At 40.5% G+C, this 26,953-nt stretch overlaps 1 protein-coding gene across 6 annotated transcripts in view; it reads left to right on the top strand.

The window, feature by feature from the left end:
• mctp1a (multiple C2 domains, transmembrane 1a) overlaps positions 1-26,953 on the top strand; it is a 494,888-nt gene that overhangs the window by 433,661 nt on the left and 34,274 nt on the right. For 5 of the 6 annotated variants that reach the window (XM_062050987.1, XM_062050984.1, XM_062050985.1 and 2 more), the window contains 2 exons: positions 16,504-16,613; positions 16,826-16,935. The exons of the other annotated variant lie outside the window; for it this stretch is intronic. In XM_062050987.1, the coding sequence (XP_061906971.1) occupies positions 16,504-16,613; positions 16,826-16,935 (220 nt within the window). The remainder of the gene's footprint in view (positions 1-16,503; positions 16,614-16,825; positions 16,936-26,953) is intronic. 6 annotated transcript variants of the gene reach the window in all.

Raw genomic sequence — 26,953 nt, 5'->3', positions numbered from 1 at the left:
TTGACATTATGTATTTCCCCCGCGGAATAATACGAATTTCTCTTCTGTAATCTGTTTGTGTTTTCTTCGTGTGTTTGATGTTTGGCTTTAATGCCGGAATTGTGCCCTTATATGGGGAATTAAAGGCCTACTGAAACCCACTACTACCAACCACGCAGTCTGATAGTTTATATATCAATGATGAAATCTTAACATTGCAACACATGCCAATACGGCCGGGTTAACTTATAAAGTTCAATTTTAAAATTCCCGCCACACTTCCGGTTGAAAAACTCCTTTGGATATGATTTATGCGCGTGACGTCACAAAAGCAACGGAAGTGGTTGGACCCCATCGGACCCGATAGAAAAGCCTCTTGTTTTCTTCGACAAAATTCCACATTATTCTGGACATCTGTGTTGGTGAATCTTTTGCAATTTGTTTAATGAACAATGGAGACTACAAAGAAGAACGTTGTAGGTGGGATCGATCGGTGTCTTAGCGGTTAAGTACAATACTGTAATATCTGTGATATTTGCATTAGTGTACTGTCTTTAAGGGTTTGGGGAACGCGCATGCGCGAGTGAGTTGGCGGAGAACTTGTGTGTGTGAGCTTTGGCTAACAGCAGCTCGTGTATGTGTGTGCGTTACTTTTTGAACTACAACCAGTTACCGCTTTTTAATAAAGCGATTGAGCAGCGCTTCCTCGTCTGTGTGACTCCTTCTCCACTGCGGGGCATTACAATACTTACAGCAACACAACAAGGACTACTTACTACGCCTAGCCGATGCTTGCCGCCAAACCCACGGATGAAGTCCTTCGTCGTGCCGTTGATCGCTGGAATGCAGGTGAGCACGGCTGTTGATGGGTTTCTATCTTCATTTGAGAACGATGCTACGCACTAGCTCAGTAGCTTAGTGTGTCACCGATGTATTGTCTTGGAGATAAGTTACTTTAAATGTCCATTTCGCGTGCTCGACTCTCATTTTCAAGAGGATATAGTATCCGAGGTGGTTTAAAATACAAATCTGTGATTCACAATAGAAAAAGGAGAGAGTACATAGTTCTGTGAGGTCTGGTTGCTAAGTTAGCTTCAATGGCGTCGTTAGCACAGCATTGTTAACCTTCGCCAGCCTGGAAATCATTAACCGTGTATTTACATGTCCACGGTTTAATAGTATTGTTGATTTTCTATCTATCCTTCCATTAAGGGGTTTATTTATTTTGTTTCTATCTTCATTTGAGAACGATGCTATCGCGCTAGCTCAGTAGCTAAGTGTGTCACCGATGTATTGTCTTGGAGATAAAAGTCACTTTAAATGTCCATTTCGCGTGCTCAACTCTCATTTTCAAGAGGATATAGTATCCGAGGTGGTTTAAAATACAAATCCGTGATCCACAATATAAAAAGAAGAGTGTGGAATCCAATGAGCCAGCTTGTACCTAAGTTACGGTCAGAGCGAAAAAAGATACGTCAATCACTGCCTCTCAAGTCGTTCACTGTAACGTTCCTCATCTACAAATCTTTCATCCTCGCTCAAATTAATGGGGTAATCATCACTTTCTCGGTCCAAATCTCTCTCGCTCCATTGTAAACAATGGGGAATTGTGAGGAATACTAGCTCCTGTGACGTCACGCTACTTCCGGTACAGGCAAGGCTTTTTTTTTATCAGCGAGCAAAAGTTGCGAACTTTATCGTCGATTTTCTCTACTAAATCCTTTCAGCAAAAATATGGCAATATCGCGAAATGATCAAGTATGACACATAGAATGGATCTGCTATTCCCGTTTAAATAAAAAAAAATCATTTCAGTAGGCCTTTAAGGGCGTTTACCTATTCAAATTACAGAATTAAGGGTGTTTACATATGCATATTGGGGAAATAAGGGCATGTTTATATGCAAATTATGATAGACACGCACGTGCTAACCATTTGGCATTCAGCAACTTAAGAAACAGCAGGTGGGAACAATTTGGCCGTTTAAGAACACGTCATGAATTTGAATGGACTCCTCTTAGGAAATCACTTAGGAATAAAGATAAGAGGAAAAGTTAGGAACTTATTGCTGAATGGGGCCCAATGTCCTCAATGAGCAGCAGTCGCTGCCCTTAACGCCTCCTCACAGGTGTCAGGTTGACAGGAGCCTCGCGCAGCAGTCCCAGCTGCAGTCAGAGACTGGGTGTGGTTTATAGAGTGAGCTGTAAATGTAAACGTTTATTTACTGTCAAGCTAAAAATAAATCACTGCAACGTCCCCATCATTCGTGTTAACGAGCCAGTCAATAGATTTGGTTCGTTCGTGAATGTCACAACCGGGAATGGGTACCGAATCTTGTACTTTTTTTTTACAAAGACCGAATCCCGCCGGTCCGACTGAGCACTGATTCACATCAAATCCAACAGTGCCATGTTTTGGTATCTGGGTTACGTGTGACGTCATGCCCGCCATGCATTTGGCGATCACTCCAGCAGCACTGAGAGCGGACATAGCCAAACTACACCTAGGTAATGTTGCAATGTTCAACGCCAACAACTAAAAAAACTCTTCACATAAGTAAAGTAAGGTTTCACATTAGTAAGGCTTTACAAAAAAAAGTGCACTAATATACATTGGCTTTGCTATTGACATGCTACTGATTAGCATTAGCAATTTTACATGGCAATTTCAACCGCCTCCAAGTTTGTTAATGAAAACTACAACGAAAATGCACGTTACAATCAAACAGCTGGTGTGTCATATATACAGTCGTGGTCAAAAGTTTACATACACTTGTGAAGGACATAAGGTCATGACTGTCTTGAGTTTCCAATAATTTCTCCAACTCTTATTTTTTTGTGATAGAGTGATTGGAGCACATACTTGTTTTTCACAAAAAACATTCATGAAGTTTGGTTCTTTTATGAATTTATTATGGGTCTACTGAAAATGTGACCAAATATGCTGGCTCAAAAGTATACATACAGCAACATACATGATACATTTTGGTGATGTAGAAAAGTTACAATCAAATCAAATGAACTTCATGGCATGGCCTCTTAACTTCATGTGAGTGATTATGATTGACGACACCTGTTGACTTCTCTGAGTCCATTTAAATAGGGCTCATTTGATGCAGTCATTAGACTCGGTTACAATCGCAACAATGGGAAAGTCAAAGGAACTCAGCACATATCTGAAAAAATTAATCATTAACTTGAACAAGTCAGGAAAGTCACTTGGGGCCATGTTAAAGCAGCTTAAGGTCCCCAGAGCAACTGTGCAGACAATTGTTCGTAATTATAAAGTGCATGGCACAGTTTTGTCACTGCCATGATCTGGAAGAAAACACAAGCTATCACCTGCTGCTGAGAGAAAATTGGTCAGGATGATCAAGAGTCAACCGAGAACCACCAAAAAGCAGGTCTGCAATGAGTTGGAAGCTGCTGGAACACAGGTGTCAGTGTCCACAGTCAAGCGTGTTTTGCATCGCCATGGACTGAGAGGCTACCATGCAAGAAGGAAGCCCTTGCTCCAGAAGCGACATCTCAAGGCTCGTCTAAAGTTTGCTGCTGATCACAAGGACAAAGATAAGACCTTCTGGAGGAAATTTCTGTGGTCAGATGAGGAAAAAATGTTGCTGTTTGGCCACGATACAATGTAATGCATCACACAATTCCAGTTGTTTCTTATCGTATGCATGTTCGAAAAAAAAAAACTCAAACTGAACTGAACTGAACAATACCCAGCAATATGTTTGGAGGAGAAAAGGTGAAGCCTTTAATCCCAGGAACACCAAGCCTTCAGTCAACCATGGTGGTGGTAGTATTATGCACATTTTCAGTCGACCCATAATAAATTCGTAAAAGAACCAAACTTCATGAATGTTTTTTGTGACCAACAAGTTTGTGCTCCAATCGCTCTATCACAAAAAAATAAGAGTTGTAGAAATTATTAGAAACTCAAGACAGCCATGACATTATGTACACTTTGTATAGTGCAACATAACACATTCAGCTACTTTCTAGTTAGACAACATACTGTACCATAGATTGCCTATACAAGACTGCCATCTAATATCTTTCAGCAAGTTTTCATTACCAAATTTGGAGGAACTCGCCATGTAAAATCGCTAATGCTAATAGTAGCCTGTCAACGGCAAATCCAATGTAAATTAGCATCAAGCAAGTGCATTTTGGAAGAGTGGAGCCTTACTTTGCATTACAGCGTTTTCTGCCGAGCGTACTTGCTTTGTTGGAGTTGAAAATTGCAACATTACTTGGAGGGAGTCTGACTGGGTGCTGCTGGAGTGATTGCTTACGTGAGCCGACGTTTAGTCTGCAACCAGACATGACGTCACATGCAACAAAGGTATTGAAATATGGAACTGTTATATTTTACGTGACTTGCTACCCGGTAGTACCGACGTAATTCGGTCGGTGCATATAAAAGTACAGAATTCGGTACTCCTCCCTAGTGAGAAGCAGGCAGCATATTAAGCGCTCATAAAGGTAACTTCCTAAGAGTACCCTGAGCGTACGTTAAACTATTGTTTTTTTAAGTTGCTGGAAAAACAGCAACAATATTCCACATCGCAGGGCAAATCCCCACACTCATTATGACTAATGCAGCAGTGTGTACTTCCCGGCTGTTATTGTTCTGAGTCGCGTATAAAAAGCAGAGCCAACTGAACTTTGTGACTGATGAACTATGCATCAAAGCGCTGTAGCATCGGCACTCGCTGCGTCGTAGGTGAGTTCCCGCGCGCTCTCATGCACCCAAAGTAACTTCTGCAGCGCACCGTCACCGAATGGGAGGCTGAGGAGGTACTCGCTCATTCTCCCCTCTCTGGCTCTCATTGGACGGAATGTGGAGCACAACAGTTGACAGCAATGTTGTCTGCATTTGAAAGTCAGTCGTGTTAGCAGGCAGCCGCCACCTTTTCTTTTAACAGGAGTCATAAATCTGTAATGAGCACACAAGATGCATATTTTATTCATTTTCTTTTTTTGAAGGTGTGATCCCTTCACGTCATACCCATGCACTCTTAATAAGCTCTGTTTATATCCCCAAACAAAATATTTTAAAAACACCTTGAAGTGAATATTTCACATCGAAATCATCCATGTGGATCATAACTTCACAACAACTAAAATGTGTTCATTTTAAATATTTTAGCACTAGATTAACCAATTTATGTTATTTTGTCGAAAAAGTTGCAGCACTGATGTCACAAAAAAGTTCCAATGTATTTTATATTCAAACTATAAGTTTGCCCCATTGAAGTACCATATTTTCTGGACTGTCACACTGGTAAATTTTTGAAAACATTTTTTCCCATATATTAGCCGCACTGGACTATAAGCCGCAGGTATACAGTATACCTTGTGAAATTAGTTATTTACACAGAAATATTTTGTAAATGTTTATTTACTTACTTAATTGTTTCCAAATGATGTCTTGAACACAGCAGTAAAACGGATGATCAAACAAAAAAGAAGTCATCGTCATGGACCCGCTAGCTGCGGAAGCTAGCTCTCCAATCAGCTAAACAGACTCTATAACTCCACGGTGACGTCTTGGTGAATTTACAGAACTGAAACAATACAAAAAGAATGCCATTGTAAGTTAATAATACTAACACAGGCACTCGTAAACATGTTAGCATATTAACTCATGCTAACAACGCTAGCTTCATTACATTACAATAGATTGTACAAATATGCATGAAAACACTCCTACAGACATGAAGCGGTTTAGTAAATATCAATTTGTTTAGTTATGATGTAAAACTAACCCTTGAAGTGATGAATAAATAATATATGTGTAACGCTATGGATGACTTGTACTTATGGTTGAAAGCTCAGTCTCAACAGAAGGGCACTGCAGCCCCTGCAGTGAGGAAACTCGTCCAAAAGATGGCGCCAGAAGCACAATCAATAACACAACTTTTTATCTTCATTGCTTGTTTTTTTTTGTTTTTTTTAACTATTTGTATTATGGCCGTCAGCGAAGAAAAAAACAATTATCCGCACCGTTTTATAAACTGCATGATTCAAAGCGTAGGAAAAAAGTAGCGGCATATAGTCCAGAATTTACGGTTATCCAGAAGGATTTGGAGCAGGTCGTCCTTTCCTTCATCGGGCTTCAAATAAGTACAATAAATATGTGGCAGATTTTTATTTTATTTTTATTTTTTTTAAACTTATTTTTAAAGTATTAAATTAAGTAAATGTCTTATTTTCAATTTTGTTGAGCCAATTAATAAAGACTGCCATTTCCGTATTCAGGGTGAACAACGCTAACAACACCGTGACTAATCCTGGCGCTACTGTATCTTCACTGCGACAATCAAGTTGACCTTTTCAACTTTTGGCTGAATAACGTTTTGATATACTTTATCTTCAACTCCTGCCTCATCAATAACGCATCCCCACATTGGTGAGACATTGACGCCAGCGATGTCAACATGCGACCGCACAGCTTTTCTGGCTAACAAGACTGCGAAAAACTCTCAGCTTTGGCTGGAGAAATGTGGATTGACAATTGAAACAAGCAATGCCAACAACACAGAATACTAACATTACAGCAAATGTCATGTTGACCAAATATTTTAAGCACATCGAAGCCCAGTTATAACTTAGAGGAATTACCCAGGATGTTATGAAGTATTTCGAAGTCGTGGCCATGTTGTAGTGGCCGGGTGACGACCATAGTAATGATGCGAGTACTGTAATCCACCGTGAACACATTCAAGGCTACTTAGTTGAAACAAGTGTAAAAGTGACTATATGGTTATTATTTCATGTTAAGAGGAGTCTATTAATGTTTAAAAAAAAAATTTTGAAGGTCAAAAAAAGCTTGTTATGCTCTACGGAAATATTAAATTCATTACCCACAAAAAAGACAACTGCGAACGTCTGTCTTGGTTTTGTGTTCGCGCACCATTGACCGCGATAAACGAGGAAGACTGTGCAATCGTCATGGCCATCTTGATGTCACCCCCCCCCCCATGATCCTCATCTTGTTGTCCATGAAGCAGCCAAGAGTTGTCCTGCCACAACTCTCGCCTCTTCTCCCGCACGGGAAAAGCCTGCTCAGTGGCATTGTGGTTAGAGTGTCCGCCCTGAGATTGGTAGGTCGTGAGTTCAAAAGACTATAAAAATGGGACCCATTATCTCCCTTCAAGGCTTGGAATTGGGGGTTCAATCACCAAAATGATTCCCGAGTGCGGCCACCGCTGCTGCTCCCTGCTCCCCTCCCCTCCCAGGGGGTGGAACAAGGGGATGGGTCAAATGCAGAGGGTAATTTCACCACACCTAGTGACTATCAGTGGTACTATAACTTTAACGGTGGACGTGCTGGTTGATCTGTAGGCCAAGGCAGCGCAACTAAGGAGGACAAAAGCATGAGAGACGGGCGACCATTTTAGACCCAACCTCAACCTTTTCATAGCTTGGTTCATCCTGTTCAGTTTATTCATTTATCTTGTATTCATAAAAAATCAAACAGAAATACAATTTAAATGAAATAATCAACATAACATTTAAGTAAATTATGAATGAAAATGACCCCAAAAGGGACAAGCGGTAGTAAATGGATGGATGGATGAATGAAAAGGAGCAGAAATAAGTTAAAACTTATTTTAACTTACGGTTAAAATTTATTTCTCTCTCTATTGTTTGTACTTTTATACTCCTTTTTAGTCGAAATAAATTGTTAAACCTCAATTCTAGTCACCTCATCATTTTAGGCAGCCTTAGAACTCAAGAATATGGGTGGGACAGGGGGTTTCCTAATAAAAAAAAAAAAACAGTACTGTGCAAACGTCTTGGGTCACAATGAGGTGTGTTATTTGAGTACAGAGTTAAAATGTTGTGACGTTGTAACAGAGCGTCTGAGATGGACTGTCAGAGATGACCAGACAAGGAAAGATGGTGTGGAAGAACAAAAGCAGGCCATCAGAGGACGAGAGTAATGTGCTCCCATTCATCATTCTCAGCCAGGCTGTGTTTAGAGGAAGGACAGGGAAAGGGGAGCGCAGTACTGTAGCTGCAGGGGGGCAGAGGTGAGGCGAGGCGGGGGGACGGGTACTATGGTGTGCGTCGCGGGTTCAAGTCCACGGGAGGTGAGAACCAGGAACATGCACAGAGGTCGTCGGGTGTTTGTCATTATTGTGTTGTGTTTGTGTGCTGACCTTCAAGGTGATGGAGGAGTTGGAGTGGTGGGGGTGATGAGAGGGCCCAGAGGGCAGGAAACCTCATCATTGGCCACACACACACACACACACACACACACACACACACACACACACACACACACACACACACACACACACACACACACACACACATAACTCCACGCTAACACTGATATAAAAATACATTCTGAAGTTGAAGCACAAACCGTACTGTGCAAAAGTCTTGGGTCACAATGAGGTGTGTTGTTTGACTACAGTTAATGACCATAGGGAACTGGAATGGTATTTAGTACAGGTCTCAGTCATGGTTAAATTGTTATACAAGTTATGATTTTTATTTCTGTTCCTTTGCAACTTCCTGTCCTGTGGAGAGTTATTTTCTTTTGATTGCAAAGTGACTCCAAGTGAAATCATATATTCATGCACAAGTATCATTAGTTGGATCTTCACCTGGAGTCTTCCTTGCCAAGATCTCTCATCGCTGTTTTAGACTTTATGTTTGCTTCCTCTCCAGCGCTCTTATTCTGGTTCCTCTTCCTGTTGTTGGTCTGTCTTGCTGTGAGTTTACTGCTTCTGACGGCTGTTCTCCTCACCTGTTCCTGATTGCCTATCAGGAGGTTTATGCCCTGCAAGGCTGGTACATTGCCCAATGTACCTTATCTTATAGTGTCTTTCCTAACCTAGCCTTGTCTTGCTTTGCTTGTTTTAGTCACATTTATGTTTACCAATTAACGACTGCTGTAGCCACGCTGGAGCTCCCCTTTTTTGGTTCCTCATTCTCCTCACCTGCCTTCTCTGCATCCTGGGATCATGATAACCGTCGACATGCGGCGATATATGAACCCCTCTACAAAGTTTGCTGGATATTGGTTTTGTATTTTTAGTGTACTCCTGCTAATTGTGTCTGTTTTACTGTCAAAAAGTTGATTAAAACAGTAAAGCTGTTGGTTGGCCTAAGACGGTTGCACAATATAATTTTCATACTTTAAACACAAAATCATGAGTAAATCATTACAAATCATTGTCTAGAAATACTGTAAGTGAATTTATGATATGTATGTTAAACAATATGATAGACAATATGGTAGAAACATGCCTGTAAGGTTAATTCACAGGTGTAAAACTCAAGGCCAGGGGGCCAGATCTGACCCGCCGCTTAATTTAATCAGGCCCACATCATAATTTTATCCACATCATTTAAGTGACCTGTCATGTGATTTTATGTGCTCCGATAATGTGGTACATGACATTGTTTTAAATGGCCCACCCCATCATTTGTGTGGCCCGCCACGTCATTTTATGTGGTCCATCACGTTTAATTTGGCCCGCGAGGTCATTTTAACCACATTATTTATTGTGGCCAAGTCATTTTAGGTAATCCGCCACATCATTTAATGTGGTCATCCAGATCATTTGATGTGGCCTGCCACATAATTTTACCGTATAACGGCAATGTGACCCTCAGTAAAAAACAGTTGAACACCCCTGTGTTAATTGGAGACTGCAAATTGTCCAAGGTTAACAAGTTAAATGATTGTCACACACACACTAAGTGTGGCAAATTTATTCTCTGCATTTGACCCATCACCCTTGATCACCCCTTGGGAGGTGAGGGGAGCAGTGAGCAGCAACGCTGGCCGCACTTAGGAATCATTTTTGGTGATTTAACCCCCAATTCCAACTCTTGATGCTGAGAGTGTGAATGGTTGTTTGAAGCCAGCTGTAACAGGTTCTAGCTCACAAATGGTAAAAAAAAGAATGAAAATAACGATATTAAGACGCAGAAGCACTGTTGCAAATAATATTATTCCTGCACTCGCTGGAAAACAAACATTCCTCAGCTTGACTCCCCAAACAGACAAAATGTCTTATTTTTCTGGGGTAGAAGTTACTTCTTCTCTCTTCAGTTGCCCCCTTGGGAAGCACATATCACCATGATGTCACGTTTCCGTTGACATTCCATTTTTTACAGTACAAAAGGTAAGAATGAATATGCATTGTGTTTGGTTCAGACTAATTATGCAGTCGGATGGGATATCATCCTGTTACATTTATATTTATTTACATTCCAATGTAGATATAGGACATATATTTGGCTCCATCCTAATTGAATCTGTCCTCAGTGTCCTCAGGCTGGAGGCATCAGGTCAGCGAAGGACACGCTGTCTTTTCAAAGTTAGCTGCCCACTTTGCTCCTTTGCACGCGTGACGCTGATTTTTGGAAGAGCGGCGAAACACACGACCACATGGCACATATTTCATTTGGTAAATATTTCATCAAGCATTTCAGCGAGTTTACCACAAGTCAACCACCGAGCGCGGCGCTGTTAGCCTGACTTAGCTGTTTCCTGCGCAGCGCGTGCCTTTATGCATCCACATCACTTTAACAAGCGCTGCTGTCCTCCTTGATGCGAGCACTCCAACACTGAACCTGCTCCACACGCTTTTACACAGCCCTAATATAATGGCTCAGAATTCACGTCACACTTTCAAACAATGATGCAAACTTGGGACACAAATGCAACACTCTTCTCCTGACGGATCACTCGATATTTTCGCTTCCTTGCCTGATGGAAGTTGATTATTGTCAAGGAGTTTCCGATGCACACTTTGAGTATTGTTCGTCCTCTCTCATGCAACCAAAATATTAGAAAGACCTGAGAGCAGTTGTACACCAAAACTACAATCTTAATGATAAACAAATTGTGAAACCAATAACTCCCCAACTGTCAATTCAACTTTTAGGAATGTTTTGAGAAATAGGCTCCAGCACCCCCGCGACCCCCAAAAGGGACAAGCGGTAGAAAATGGATGGATGGATGGGTACTCCGCTAAAACAAACTAACGTGCAATGGCAGAGAATTAATAATGTTTAGTAAACAAGGCCTTGAGGTGCACCCATGCTGTTATGTTGAAGGACTGTGCCTTACCTCAATCCAATAACTCATCAAAGAGCCCCTCTAATACTAATGAATTATTATTATGTATTACTTATTGGCAAAATTCCCCCTAAAATAGACACAACTATAATCTGCTACCCAAGAATATTCAACAATTATTCTCAACAAAAGAGGAGACATGTAATCTTAGAGAAAAATGTAATTTAAAACATTTGTATGCACGTACAACACTTAAAACATTAGGTATATCTGTATGTGGAATTAAATTATGCAATGGATTAAGTAAAGAAATCAAACAAAGTACTAATATGATCCACTTCACGAAACTCTTCAAACTTAAAGTGTTTACAAAGTACAAAGAAGAAGAACCATGATAAACATTCTGAATTTATTTCATCCTTCCATTTTCTAGATAATCTTACTCATCTCACCATATGAAATACAACTTACTTCACTAATTATAATTTATTTTTAATGTTATTACTTATGGAGTATATTGTGAATACATTGAGAACAGGAAGTGAACAAAAGTGTTAGCAACTGCTATGTAAAGGAAAAGGGATATGATTAAATAAGCTCTGCTTCTTCCTACTCCTTTTCAAACATGTTGAATAGAGAAACTGGAAATTGTGATGCATCATTTTGTATGCATGCATGTACCAAATAAACTCAAACTCAAAGTGGTGATTTTAGGCTTGTTTTGTAACGAGTTTCAACAAGGGCCTGCTCATGCAATTTTATATTGTCTAGTTTGTGTTTTGGTGGCATCTTTAGCCCAAATCATGTTATTTTTGTGCAGAATTTGAAAGAATGATCAAATATGACTGCCAGATGCATTGCTGCAGGTTGTAGCGATACAGCTAAAGAAGGGTCTTGCATGCATACATTTGCAAATGATAGGAACATAATGTAAGTATGCCTCCCCAGTCAAACTGACTTGTGCAAAATGGGACGGACTAAGCGAGGGGGGTGCATTTTGTTGACTGATTGGTACTTTGAAGACAAAAAATATAAGACTCAAGCTAAATGTGATCCCAAAAATCAGGGGAGAAAGAACCTGCAGAAAAATGTAGGAAGAGCAGACTCGGCGCTCAACGATAGAAAAAGAAGATTGGGCGGTAGGTAGTATTCTATTGTGTGTCCTTTTCTACTGATGTTTTTCTTGAGATGCTTGAGGAAATACTGAAGGAGCATGAGGAAACACAGACTGTTATGTATGGTGTTTTGTGTGTTTAATGTAATGAATTTGTCTAGTCTCCAATAAGGTGTGGCTGTCATTAGCGCTATTGTGCACTTTGAACATACTGCATACACTTGTTCAACGTACAGTATTTATGCCATATATCAGTTACATAACTTCAAGGAGTAGGGGAGGACACAAACAGACAACAGTAGTATAGTAAAAATACAGGTGAAACTAAAAAAAAAAGTATATTGTGGAAAGGTTTGTTTATTCCAGCTATTAGATTTACAAGGTGAAACTGATATATGACACAGACTCATAACATGAATTTCAAGATATTTCAAGACTTCTTTTGATATAGTTTTGATGATTATGGACTACAGCTTTTGAAAACCTCAAATTGAAAATGTGGGGTTTTCAAAAACTGCAGGCAATGATCATCAAAATAGGCTTGATATGTCTCACTTTGCATGCAATGAGTTTATATCACATATTAGTTTCACATTTAAAGTTCAACTGCTGACATTAATGAACTTTTGCCCGATATTCACATTATTGGAGTTTCACCTGTAATGCTTAGAACACTTTCCAAAAAACGAAAGGTTTCAACAACCCCTTCAATGAAAACAAAATGTTAAAATTTAGCTCCCACATCTGTAGCTGCCAGACTGGGAACTTAAGTAGATACCAGCGCACTGTAGCAGCCATGCTAAGTGAAGTGGCTATGTGGTCGCCATCTTAGTGGGGGCCACTTGCAATTAATGCTATGCAATCTATATAATGCCTTGTATGTTGATAATCATTCATAACTCACCTATTCCTCAATGCATTTTCATGTGGTTTACAACATAATATGAGCCTTTAATGCACATTTAATTAAAAACATATCAGCGCGTCCCCGGGACGCAGATTTCTTTTTTTTTTTACCGACTCTTTACGACTGGGTGCACTGATTTTCAAAGATCCAGCCTCACCAGGCACCAAGAAACATCATGTTGCACCTTTCCTGCTTGTCTGCTCCCAGACCGCGGACGAGGAGCGTGGGGGAGACGTTCCCTCCAGGGCCGATGTATTTTTAGGGTTAACACTTTACAGTCCCTACAGTTCCGCTTTTTGGTCAGAATGACGAGGCCGCTGATTTGTTACAACTCTTTATTTATGTTTTCCACAAAGCCAACCGGACATCCACCATGCTATTAACACTCCTGAACATGCTAGCGCTCCCTCTCCTAACTTGCCCACTCACTTACACACGTCACTCACCCCACATACCGCCATTCTTAAAGGGGAACACACAGCTTATGGCCATCACAAAGCCAGATATGAACCATGAATTACCATGAATTGATTTACGTGGACCCCGACTTAAACAAGTTGAAAAACGTATTGGGTGTTACCATTTAGTGGTCAATTGTACGGAATATGTACTGAACTGTGCAATCTACTAATAAAAGTTTCAATCAATCAATCAATCAAAGATATGAAATGCTAAAGGCATTGAGTGCCACTGTATTAAATGACATTGAAACTAACTTGCAAAATTTTAAGTTTGTTGGCATTATTTGCCATGAACGTGTAGATGTGGCGGTTTTTGAATGACTGATCATCTACATACAGGTGGGAATAATCAATTCAATTTGTCATATGCATGTATGCCCGGCACACCATTATCATCATTTCATGACCGAAGCAAAACACTTTTTACACTTTTATACTGAAATAAAAACACCTAAAACTTATAAAATAAAAATATAGAAAAAACTACCGGCAGCTGTAAAGTTTAGATCCATGAAGGAAAGAAGAAAGTGAATGAATATTTTAACAGAATTTGTTTTATTTTGTATTATTTTTTTAATGACTTAAGTAATGTTGATGCCAACCTTTTTCCAAAACACAATATAGAATGTGAGATATAACAGGATAATGCATACATTTATCATTTGTTTTCAAAACGGTTACAAAAAAGTCGGACCCCAAAAATTTACAGTGGGACCACATTTTTATGACTTGATAGGGTCCCTGGGACCCCATTTCGAGAATTCCTAGCGCCAACACTGAATATACATACAAAACACTTTGCATCAAGGGTTGGAATTGGGGGTAAAATCACCCAAAAGATTCCCAAGCGCGGCCACCACTGCTGCTCACTGCTCCCCTCACCTCCCAGGGGGTGGAACAAGGGGGTGGGTCAAATGCAGAGGTAATTTCACCACACCTAGTGTGTGTGTGACTATCAGTGGTACTTTAACTTTAACTGTAAAAAGGTTATTGCCAGTGTATAGCGTATTCTTGTTGTCTTTGTTTTACGCTCTGTCCTAGCTTAATTCATCAAGAAGTCACTTCTGTTCTAGAGCTTAAGACTTAGGCCGGGACTTTTGTTTATGATGTCACTTCCTTTTGTATTGAGTGATGACTGACATTAAAGTTCTCACGCAACCTTACTTTGTCAAGGAAGTGACCCTTACTGTCTTTTTGTTTTGGAATACGTAATAATGTTTAGAGAGTTACTCAGCAAGACCAGGTGTGCAGATCAACCTCACCTAATAGCTGTGGGGTGTGTGTATTGGGTTGCATTATAGGAACAGGTTGCCTGGCTCCATATGTGCGCAGTGAGTGGGGAAGCTGGGAAAACAAGGTTCTCCCTGGCGCTCTGTGTTATTACTACCTCCCGCCTCCCCGAGTCTCGTTTGAAGACAGGAAATAGGAGTCAGACCGCAGTCCGAGGGGCATGTGGCAGCGGTTTATGCTTTAGTGACCTTTGACATGTCCTATCCACCCCCGCCCGCGCTCTCACACCTCTCCCCGGGCCCCCACACGCGCTCCCCTGTGACCCTCCGAGGTACAGACGGCCTGATCCAGCCCGGCTGGGATGGGCCTCGCCAGGCAATCACAATAGACTTAGACTTGTTTGAGTGAGCAATGAAAAGCAGATGGAATCAGAGGAACTGATTCACCACATGACGATAAAGGCAGGAAGAAATAAAGATGGACTGGTGAAGTATTTGCAAAGAAAACTAACCCCTTGGCTTTGTGACTAATTATATCTATTTGTCTTGTGTGGTTTTGCTGGGGAGGCAAAGACTTCCCGACTGTCCCGTGGTTCATTCTTCACATGATCCCATCAGAGAAGGAGGGATGTTTGGAGTCTGGATGGGAAGAATGTAGTGGGGCCTCACAGAGGTTCAGGACTTTTTATACATAGAGGGCCTGATGTACTAAGATCCAAATACCTCGCTCCAAACAGAGTGTGCAATCTATAAAATAGCGTGTACTGGGGTTGTACCGGTATTGGTATAGTACCGCGATACTAATGAATCATATCTCCCCGCCCCTCCGCCGTCGTCACGTTGTGTCGTTGTTGGTTTTACGAGCATGTTCGCCAGTGCACACACACGGAGTACTTACAAGCAGTAGACAGAAAAGGAAGAACGGATGCATTTTGGTCTAAAAACTAAAGATAAAGGTGAAGTTATAACACTGAAACGCCCTCGGGAAGAGGTGCTGTAAGACAAGGATAAGGTTAGGTGGGATTTACCCTGGATAACCTTAGTTATCTTAGTGTAGAAGGGGCCTTAGTATAAAGAAGGTAAAGATAATCCATTGTTGTCGGTCACCAGAAGAGTTAAGAATATATTTACATTACATCGCTGTCATCTGATGCTTCTCGTCAACCTTTTGTTATTCCTCTTTGACGTGGGCATGCTTATTAAACACACCTACTTAACTCCAACTGCCCCCAATAACCTCGTTGTGTGAAGATTCCTCTCGTTCCTGTTAGTCTGCGTGACTCGCTCAACTCTTTGGTTTCCAGTAGAGACTCTCAAGTTCTTGTTGCCATCCAAAGTCAATGATGATGATGTCACAGCCGGTGACATCATCACAGCACGCCAGTCAGTTGCACAATTGGCTTCAGCCTGATTTTGGCAGCGCCGGGAGTGGGCAGGGTGAAGATTGATGTTTCCATTGGGCTTTCCGTTTGATTCTGCCGTTGTATTAACATATTCAAATTGTCTGTGTGAGGAAAACATGATGATTTGTTCTGCTGACTTTATATCTCTATTACAGCCTGGAATGAGCACAGTCAATTGGAGCGGGATATCCGGAGATTTGGCTCCTTTGCCGCTATTCAACATGTATTGTTTCCACTAAGATGCCTTTTGCCTCGCCTCTCTCCTTTCCCGTTTCTCTCCCTTCCATCTCTTCCTGTTGCACCCTGCCTTTTTATCCCTCCCTTGCCCACAACCCTATCTGTGCCTTTGCAGGACTCTGAGAGAAAGGGCTTCATGAACAAGCTTTATGCCATTCAGGACGTGTGTATCAGTGTGCAGAATGCGCTGGATGAAGTGGCCTCCTATGGCGAGAGGATAAAGAAGTGAGTCGTAAGCCTGCTCCTCGGCGCCCGGCCCACTGCGCTTTGTGCTCCGCTCCGCACGTCCCAGTGTTTTTCTGCAGGTTGCCCCACTTTGCCTTGCCAGCCCGATTAGAACTTACAAACGTTGCCAACAGATGATCCTCCTGAATCATATACTTTTGAAGCACCCTGCCTGCGCCCTGTCAATATTTTCCTTTTCTTTTTTTCCACAGCACTTTTAACTGGACTGTGCCTTTTTTAAGCTGGCTTGCCATTGTCACTCTGGGAGTGGCAACCATTGTGGTGTACTTCATCCCTCTCAGATACATCGTGCTAGCCTGGGGTAAGCAGAAGTAATCGATGTGTATTTACAGTACAGTCATCTCTGGTTTATTGCCGCCTATTGTTTCCAGACCTGACCGTAGGGCTGGGCGATATGGATGAAAAAGTATATCTCGATATATTTTTACTTTAACTCGATATTCGGTAAATATCTCAATATATTTTCCGGTGAAAGTATACATACAGTCGTGGTCAAAAGTTTACATACACTTGTAAAGAACATATTGTCATGGCTGTCTTGAGTTTCCAATCATTTCTACAACGCTTATTTTTTTGTGATAGAGTGATTGGAGCACATACTTGTTGGTCACAAAAACCATTCATGAAGTTTGGTTCTTTTATGAATTTGTTATAGGTCTACTAAAAATATTGTGGCCAAACAGCTACTGTATGTGGCCACATAACTTTCCTCCAGAAGGTCTTATCTTTGTCCATGTGATGTCAGATGAAACTAAAATTGAGCTGTTTGGCCACAATACCCAGCAATATGTTTTGAGGAGTAAAGGTGAGGCCTTTAATCCCAGGAACCCCATCCTACCGTCAAGCATGGTAGTGGTAGTATTATGCTCTGGGCCTGTTTTGCTGCCAATGGAACTGGTGCTACACAGAGAGTAAATGGGACAATGAAAAAGGAGGATTACCTCCAAATTCTTCAGGACAACCTAAAATGTATGGCAAGGACTCAGAACCTTGACAGACTACAAAGGCAGCCCCCCCCCCATGGTGAATGCTGATGTCTCCCTGGCAAATGAGCTAAATACCTTTTATGCACGGTTTGAGGCTGCAAATTCCAACAGCAGTCTTCATGGCGCCGCAAAAGAGGGTATGGCCACTGGCAATGGAGACTCAGCATTCAGAATAACAGAACATGACGTGAGGAGAACCTTTAAGAGGGTGAATACCAGGAAAACCACAGGGCCAGACGGCATCCCCGGTTGCGTCCTAAAAGTCTGTGCTGACCAACTGGCACCGGTATTCACAGACATATTCAATCTGTCCCTTGAACAGTCCGTCATCCCCACCTGTCTGGAAAAATACACCGTTCTCCCTGTTCCAATGAAATCTGCCCCTGCCTGCCTCAACGACTACCGCCCCGTAGCTCTCACCCCCATAGCCATGAAGTGCTTTGAGAAGCTAATCAAAGCCCACATATGCTCCCCCCCCCCTCCCCTATAGACCCCCTGTAATTTGCATACCGCCCAAACAGGTCAATCGAAGATGCAATCGCACACGTATTGCATACCGCCACGACACACCTGGACAAAAGGCAGGGCAACTATGTGAGAATGCTGTTCATAGACTACAGTTCACCATAGTCCCATCCAAACTCATCATCAAGTTCAAGGACCTGGGCTTGAACTCAACCCTCTGTCAGTGGGTCCTGGATTTCCTGACAGGCAGACCACAAGTGGTGAGAGCAGGGAACTGCACCTCATCACCCATCATCCTCAACACCGGTGCCCCCCAGGGCTGTGTTCTGAGCCCCCTCCTCTATTCACTCTACACACATGACTGTGTGGCTAAAAACACCACCAACTCCATTGTGAAATTTGCTGACGACACAGCTGTGGTGGGCCTGATCTCCGGTAACGATGAGATGGCCTACCTGAGTGAAGTGAAGAACCTGGCACTGTGGTGTCAGGAGAACCACCTCGCCCTGAACGTCAGCAAGACCAAGGAGATCATAGTGGATTTTAGGAGACGGGAGGCAAGAAACTACAGTTCACTCAGCATAGACGGGACGCCGGTCGAGAGAGTGAACAACTTCAAATAGCTCGGAGTGACAATATCAGAAGACCTGTCCTGGACCACACACATAGACAACGTGGTGAAAAAAGCACAACAGCATCTCTACTTCCTCAGGAGACTCAGTAAGTTCAAGCTAAACCACAAGATCCTCAGAAACTTCTACTCATGCACAACAGAGAGTGTCATGACTGGAAACATCACCTCCTGGTTTGGGAATAGCACCGCACATGACCGCAACAGACTGCAGAGAGTGGCCAGATCAGCCGAGCGCACCATCGGAGGTGTGCTCCCAACCATCTGCAACATCTACACCAGGCGGTGTAGATCCAAGGCCAAGAGGATAGTGAGGGACTCTAGCCACCCAGGCAACTGCCTCTTCTCACTGCTGCAGTCAGGCAAGCGCTACCGGAGTCTCATGGCCAACACGGAGAGCTTCTATCCCCAAGCCATCAGACTGCTCAACTGCACCGCTGATTAACACTTATCACAATTGCACAAAATCACACGCACAAGAATCACTTTACTTACCACTGTACTCTTCATTCAATGACTGTAAATAATGTAAAAACAAGAGTATAAAGAAGTCATACTGTTCCATTACCTTTGTTCATACTACTGTCACTACTCAACTGCCAAAAGAACTGTAGACACCTTAATATTTATTACTTCCTATACTGTATATACTGTGTATACTATATATACTGTTATACTATTTGACATTGCACTGGTACTGTATGTGACTACTGTACTTTTACTTGTACTGATACTTCTACCATAGCTACTGGGACTTATTGTGCAACTTATTGTCTTGTAATTAATGTACATCAGAGCTATTCAAATGTTTGTATTTTTTGTATTTAGTGTATTAGATTCAGCAACTAGTGTTTGGATCCCACTGTACGCAATATCTGAAGAGCATGGAAAAAAGCATTTCACTGTGGTGTACTCTGCATGTGACGAATAAAAACCTTGAACCTTGAACCTTGAATCATCAGCCCGGAGGTTGGGTCTTGGACGCAGTTGGGTGTTCCAACAGGACTATGACCCCAAACACACGTCAAAAGTGGTAAAGAAATGGCTAAATCAGGCTAGAATTAAGTTTTTAGAATGGCCTTCCCAAAGTCCTGACTTAAACGTGTGGACAATGCTGAAGAAACAAGTCCATGTCAGAAAACCAACAAATTCAGCTGAACTGCACCAATTTTGTCAAAAATTCAACCAGAAGCTTGCCAGAAGCTTGTGGATGGCTATCAAAAACACCTTATTGCAGTGAAACTTGCCAAGGGACATGTAACCAAATATTAACATTGCTGTATGTATACTTTTGACCCATCAGATTTGGTCACATTTTCAGTAGACCCATAATAAATTCATAAAAGAACCAAACTTCATCAATGTTTTGTTGTGACCAACAAGTATGTGCTCCACTCACTCTATCACAAAAAAATAAGAGTTGTAGAAATTATTGGAAACTCAAGACAGCCATGAAATGATTTTCTTTACAAGTGTATGTAAACTTTTGACCACGACTGTATAAAGATATTCATTTTTGAGTGAGATTCACTGAAATTGAACTGAATGACAACTGTACTGTATGTTAACAGTCAGTGGCACTTTTATTAACCCAGTTAGTCAAGATGGGTATTAACAGCACATAAAATAAACTGTTTAAGTAGCACAGAATTACATAACATAAATACAATAGAAAAATATTATTTCTACGTAAAATAAATAACATAGCTGTGCAAATAATAAAAAAATTATCAAACACAGATAAAAAATTAATTTGCAGGTTGGCTTTTTTTAATTCCTTGTCGACGATGTAATAGACTCTCACACACGTACGGTTCTGGTCAGCACCAAGTAAGTGACTTGACTTAATTGTGTGGCATGATCTTCCTCAATTCGGCATACATTTTTGGCAGCATTTCTCGTTCAAAATATGCCCGGCTTGGCAACTCGAGAGCAGTTTGGATTTGGGTTTACATGGTAAACAATTCTAATGAATGTTTTATCCAGACGCATACATTTGTCCAAATGTGGCCAAGTAGACGCATTGTGGGTTTCCTGGACGTCGTCCACATCGCTAAAAGAAAAATAATCCCTCTGCCATCTTCTACTAGTTTTTTTTTATATATAAATATCCCGTTTGAAAATTCCCTTTTCTCTTCTATGACTCTCTCGACGTCATTTGGGATGTCTGTTGTGATTTCACTTCCTGGTTCCTTGATCCTCCCTATCTTGCCTCTGATTGGCCTGTCCCTAATGCTTTGGTCTAATCTCAACCAATCGTGGCTCATCATAGTAAACAACTAACCAATCATGGATGTTCTTATACGTGCAAGCCTCTTGGAAGGAGGAAGGGGAGTATTGAGAGGGAGTGAGGAGCAGGGGAGAACAAAGAACACAACAAATAAGTGGCGTTTGGTCATTTTAGCGTGAAATAAATTACATCAGTATTACGATATTTTCTTAATCCATATCTTGTTTAAAAATATATTGATATATCTTCCAAACTCGATATATCGCCCAGCCCTACCTGACCGTAGTAAACAAATATCCGCAAAACAGGATAACCGTATTTTTCGGACTATATAAGCCGCACCCACTAAATTGTAGATTAGCCGCACCGGACTATAAAATACAAATATATGCGTTGTTAAATTAGTTATTTACTGTAAATGTTAATTTACATACCTTGTTTCCAAACGGCTGATCACACAACAGAAATCATCGTCATGGATCAGCTAAACAGACTCAATAACTCCACAGCAACGTTTGGTGATTTTACAAAAGCTAAAACAATACAAAAAGAATGCCATTGTAAGTTAATAATAATAAACGTGTTAGCATATAAGCTAATGCTAATGACGCTAGCTTCATTACATCACAATAGCACATACAAATATGGACGGTTTAGTAAATAAGAATTGTTTTAGTTAGATTGTAAAACTTACAAACGTTGCTTGGAGTGATGAATGAAGAATCCATGCGAGTAGAAATCCTGACGGAACGGAAATTGCCTACTTCTGATTGAAAGCTCAGTCTTAACAGAAAGGAAGGACGCTGCAGCACCTGCAGTGAGAGAACTTGTCCAAAAGATGTCACGATTGCACAAACAGTAACACACCTTTTCAGTGCCTATGCTTGTTTTTATAATAACAAAACTATTTGCATTATTGCCCTCAGTGAAGAAACATCTATACATTAGCTGCATAGTTGTATAAGCCGCAGGTATCAAAGTGTAGGAAAAAAGTAACGGCTTATAGTCCAGAAGTTTAACAAAAAAAATTGTTTTAACTTCGAGCCCACTTAACATGAAATAACAGCCATATAGTCAACCTTACACTGCGTTCACTCAATACAGTAGCCTTGAATGTGTTCCATGTGCTGAAATCTCGGGCGTAAGTTGTTTTGCCAGAAGTTGGACGACTTGACAGTCAATTAGCCGTGTTGTTAGCATTTTGTGACCTGTGTTGTCATTCCACATCACACACGCCAAAGGCTCACCAATGTCATGTGGAGCTGATTATGTCGGTCAACAGAATTCATCTCCACCTAGCGCTGCTAGCATAGCTGATAACAGTCTCGTTAGCATTAGGTGCCGCGCCATCAAGTCCTGGTATGTCTCTCATCTCGTCTTTTGACATCGCTCATGTCAAACGGTGCCCGATTTGGAGATGTGGTATTGAAGAGGCAGGAGTTGAAGATGAAATTCATGAAAAATGTAGTCTGCCAAAAGTTGGCCAACTTGACTGTCATGGTGAAGATATAGTAGTGTCAAAATTAACCTTCACAGTTTGTTGTTAGCATTGTTCTCCCTTCACCTGAAAACAAAAGTCCCACGAGATAAATATCTTTATTAAATGCCCAAACATAACACAAAATAAGAAGAATACTGCTCTGTAAAATATGTGTTTGTGTATATATATATATATATATATATATATATATATACATGTCCAGTGTGTACCCCACCTTCCGCCCGAATGCAGCTGAGATAGGCTCCAGCACCCCCCGCGACCCCAAAAGGGACAAGCGGTAGAAAATCTACTGTCATCTACATTGTGGAGGTTGCCCTCCAGTGGGTTCCTCAGACCACCAAATACTGCCACGAGAGCCCGGATCAGGGTTGCAACGCTGTTTTATTTTCATAAAATCGTGCAAGTGTTTTGCTTTCCAGAAAAATGTTTTCTCTGCCTCCGTCTCTCGCTCTCGCTCCCTCGCTCCAGCTCCAACCACGTGTCTCATCCCGGCTGCTGCTAAAAAAGGCGACAGGTGATTAGATAACAAGGCTCACCTGGGCCATCTACACACCTGTCGATGTCTTCGAGGCCGGTCCTGGCACACCCAGTTCTGCGGCAGGTCCGCAGGCCACACCCCCCTCCACATACATGTACAGTCGTGCCTCGCAACATCGTGCTTTAAATATTGTGGCTTTACTACATCACAGATTAATATATATATATATATATATATATATATATATATATATATATATATATATATATATATATATATATATATATATATATATGCAACGCAGCAGCATTCGTGAGGGAGACAGAGAGAGCGAGAGAGTTATGATAAACGCGCATGCGTCGCCAGGCTCTGCTTTTTATCCATTGATTTATCAGATTTTATTTTTTATTATCTATAGCAGGGGTGTCAAAAGTGTGCCCCGGAGGCCATTTGCGGCCCACAGCTAATGTTTTAAAGGCCCACAGCACATTCTAAAAATACTATTAAAATAAACAAAAACATAAAAAAAGTGAAATAAAAAAGCTTAAAGGTTAAATGTAATTTAGAAAAAGTTGCAATGTTGACTAATAAAACAAAGTTGTTTTTTTTTCTTTCAAACTGTCATTGCTCAAAACATAATATTGAATCAAAATCAATGTTATTATGAATTATTGACCTATCCAAGGTTCCGATTACATCACATCAAATATTCCACTAAGAAAACTATTTTTGGTGGAAGATTTTGCAAATTCGGTAAATAAATAACCCAAAAATGCATATTTTGTTGTTTTCTTACTGTACCGAAAATGAACCAAACCGTGACCTCTAAACCGAGGTACGTACCGAACCGAAATGTTTGTGTACCGTTATATATATATATATATATATATATATATATATATATATATATATATATATATATATATATATATATATATATATATATATATATATATATATATATACATATATATATATATATATATATATATATACATATATATATATATATATATATATATATATATATATATATATATATATATATATATATATATATATATATATATATATATATATATATATATATATTTTACAGAGCAGTATTCTTCTTATTTTGTGTTATGTTATGGCGTTTAATAAAGACATTTATTAACATCGTGCTTTAATTATTGTGGCTTGTATAAATATATATTAATTTGTGATGTAGTAAGCCACAATATATATATTATATATGCATGTCCTGGGTATGACTCAAAACTGCATCCGGTGATGAGGCTTCAGTTCGGGAGTTCTGGAGTTTTGGGGAAGGTGGAGTTACCCCTCAGTCATCATTGCTCCCAGGTCCACTCTGACCCGGGGTGGTAGTACCTGTCAGGGTCCCAGCTATGGGTTGAATAGCATTTCAAAGACCTCAACGGTGGAAGTGGCGGAGGATGACACTGCATGTCACAACGGCACTGAAGGCGGATGAAGGCTGCAACAGAGGGTGGTCTCCAGTCGTCATGGATCCATGCCACTGGATCAAGGCCCCTCTCTGCCAAGGACCGTGTGGTGGCTGCAGGCGCATCAGTCTCCCCACGCTAAAAGACGTCACGCGCAGGCGTCCTCCCGAATGGGAATCCATCCATTCTGAGGACAGTCATACTCGACTACATCACAAATTAATATATATTTATATAAGCCACAATATTTAAAGCACGATGTTGCGAGGGACGACTGTACATGTATTTGTATTATACTGTATAACATCAGTTTATTTTCCAAACTGTATAAATACAAGTATTCTTCATGTTTACACAGTAAATCCGGAAATTATTCACACACACTTGTTCCACATTTTGTTATGTCACAGCCTTATTCCAAAACGGAATAAATCTGTCCTTAAAATTTTACAGACAATGACCAGTAATGACAATGTAAAAAAGAGTTTGTTTTTTTACATTTGGAAATGTATTAAAACAAAAATGTACATAATAAGTATTTACAGTCTTTGCTAAATACTTTGTTGATGCACCTTTGGCAGCAATTACAGCCTCAAATATTTTTAAATCTTTGGTTAGTTTGGCCCATTCCTCTTTGCAGCACCTCAAGCACCATCAGGTTGGATGGGAAGTGTTGGTTTTCATCCAGGATGTCTCTGTACATTCATCTTAGTCTAGTCAGGGAGGTGACCAAGAACCCTCTAATGAGACAAAGATTGAACTCTTTGGTGTGAATACCAAGCATCATGTTTGGAGGAAACCAGGCAGCGCCTGTCACCTCCATGGTGGTGGCAGCATTATGCTGGGGATAGTCAGGTTAGAGGGAAAGATGACTGCAGCAAAGTACAGAGACATCCTGGATGAAAACCAACACTTCCCATACAACCTGATGCAGCTTGAGAGGTGCTGTCCAAAGAAGTGAAGTGAAGTGAATTATATTTATATAGCGCTTTTCTCTAGTGACTCAAAGCGCTTTACATAGTGAAACCCAATATCTAAGTTACATTTAAACCAGTGTGGGTGGCACTGGGAGCAGGTGGGTAAAGTGTCTTGCCCAAGGACACAACGGCAGTGATTAGGATGGCGGAAGCTATACCGCCCCCCAAAGATAGGTGTGCTAAGCTTGTGGCATTGTATTCCAAAAGAGTCGAGGCTGTAATTGCTGCCAAAGGTGCATCAACAAAGTATTGAACAAATGCTGTGAATAAATATGTACGTGTGATTTTTTAATTTGTAATAAATTTGCAAATTAAAAGAAATAATAATCTTCACATTGTCATTATGGGGTATTGTGTGTAGAATTTAGAAGTGATACATGAATGTATTCCATTTTGGAATAAGGCTGTAACATGACAACATGTGGAAAAAGTGAAGCACTGTGAATACGGTCCAGATGCAGTGTGTGAGAAGAATGGTCAATGACTTATGGTTAGCGTGGTAGTCCTGCATGTGCAAGGGTAAGGGTCCTGTTTCAACCTATCAGAATTAGGTTTTAAAGACGTGTGTGTGAATACTAGGTCCTAAAACGGTGTGTACCAGATTTTGTGATAATTTGGCCTAACACCTTACTGTTACAATAGGTGTTTTGTAAGGTGTGAGAGTTTACTTAAATACAAATAATCTTGCCTGAAACCTCTTTTGGTAGACTAAGTACTACTATTTTTACTGTTGACTGTTAAAAATAAACAAAAAATTATATACAAAATATTTTTAAATCAGACATATTTTTTGTCTTACTCAACTCTATTTTAATCTGTAGTTTACAATTGGCTAACATAACTTTGACTTGACTCACCTCAATTCTAAGTCAGCAAAGATGTCAACGCTTACTGTGGTTGATTGACACAAATGTTTATTGTGTGTTTTGTTACACTGCATTGCAGAGGTGGGACCAAGTCATTGTTTTGCAAGCCACAAGTAAGTCTTAAGTCTTTGCCCTCAAGTCTCGAGTCAAGTCCCGAGTCAAGTCCAAAGTTAAGACTGGACAGTCTCAAGTCTTGTCCCAAGTCCTGCATTTTGAGTTTCGAGTCCTTTCAAGTCCTTTTAACCACAGACTAATATATTTACACAGATTGTGTATGCTTTTAAAACGCTGTATTTATTTATTAAAACAAGTGCATTTGAAATTGCAGGAAAAAAAATAGTGCTGACATTGCACTTCATAATAGCACTATTAACCAGTCATTTTAAACATTTAACTCATTCCTTTACAGAATAAACACATTTGAAAAAACAAGTGCAACTGTACTTATTTGCACAAAAGTGTTAACATTGTGTGAATGAATGATGGGTTCCCACTTCTCTGTGAGCGCTTTGAGTATCTAATAATAGAAAAGCGCAATATCAAATCTAATCCATTATTATTATTATTATTTCCATGGCATATTGCATTGTAACTAGTTCCACAGCAGTTTCTATCCTGTTCTTACCTTATCTCATTGATCTCATCTCATACTGTTTGTGTGTTTATGTGTGCGTACACATGAAAAACATAACAAATACATGAACATAACAATGAACATAGTTGTACTTTTTAGATGTCAG

The sequence above is a fragment of the Entelurus aequoreus genome, linkage group LG06 (assembly GCF_033978785.1).
Source record: "Entelurus aequoreus isolate RoL-2023_Sb linkage group LG06, RoL_Eaeq_v1.1, whole genome shotgun sequence".
NCBI lineage: Eukaryota > Metazoa > Chordata > Actinopteri > Syngnathiformes > Syngnathidae > Entelurus > Entelurus aequoreus.
This window is presented reverse-complemented; position numbering and strand designations above follow the sequence as displayed.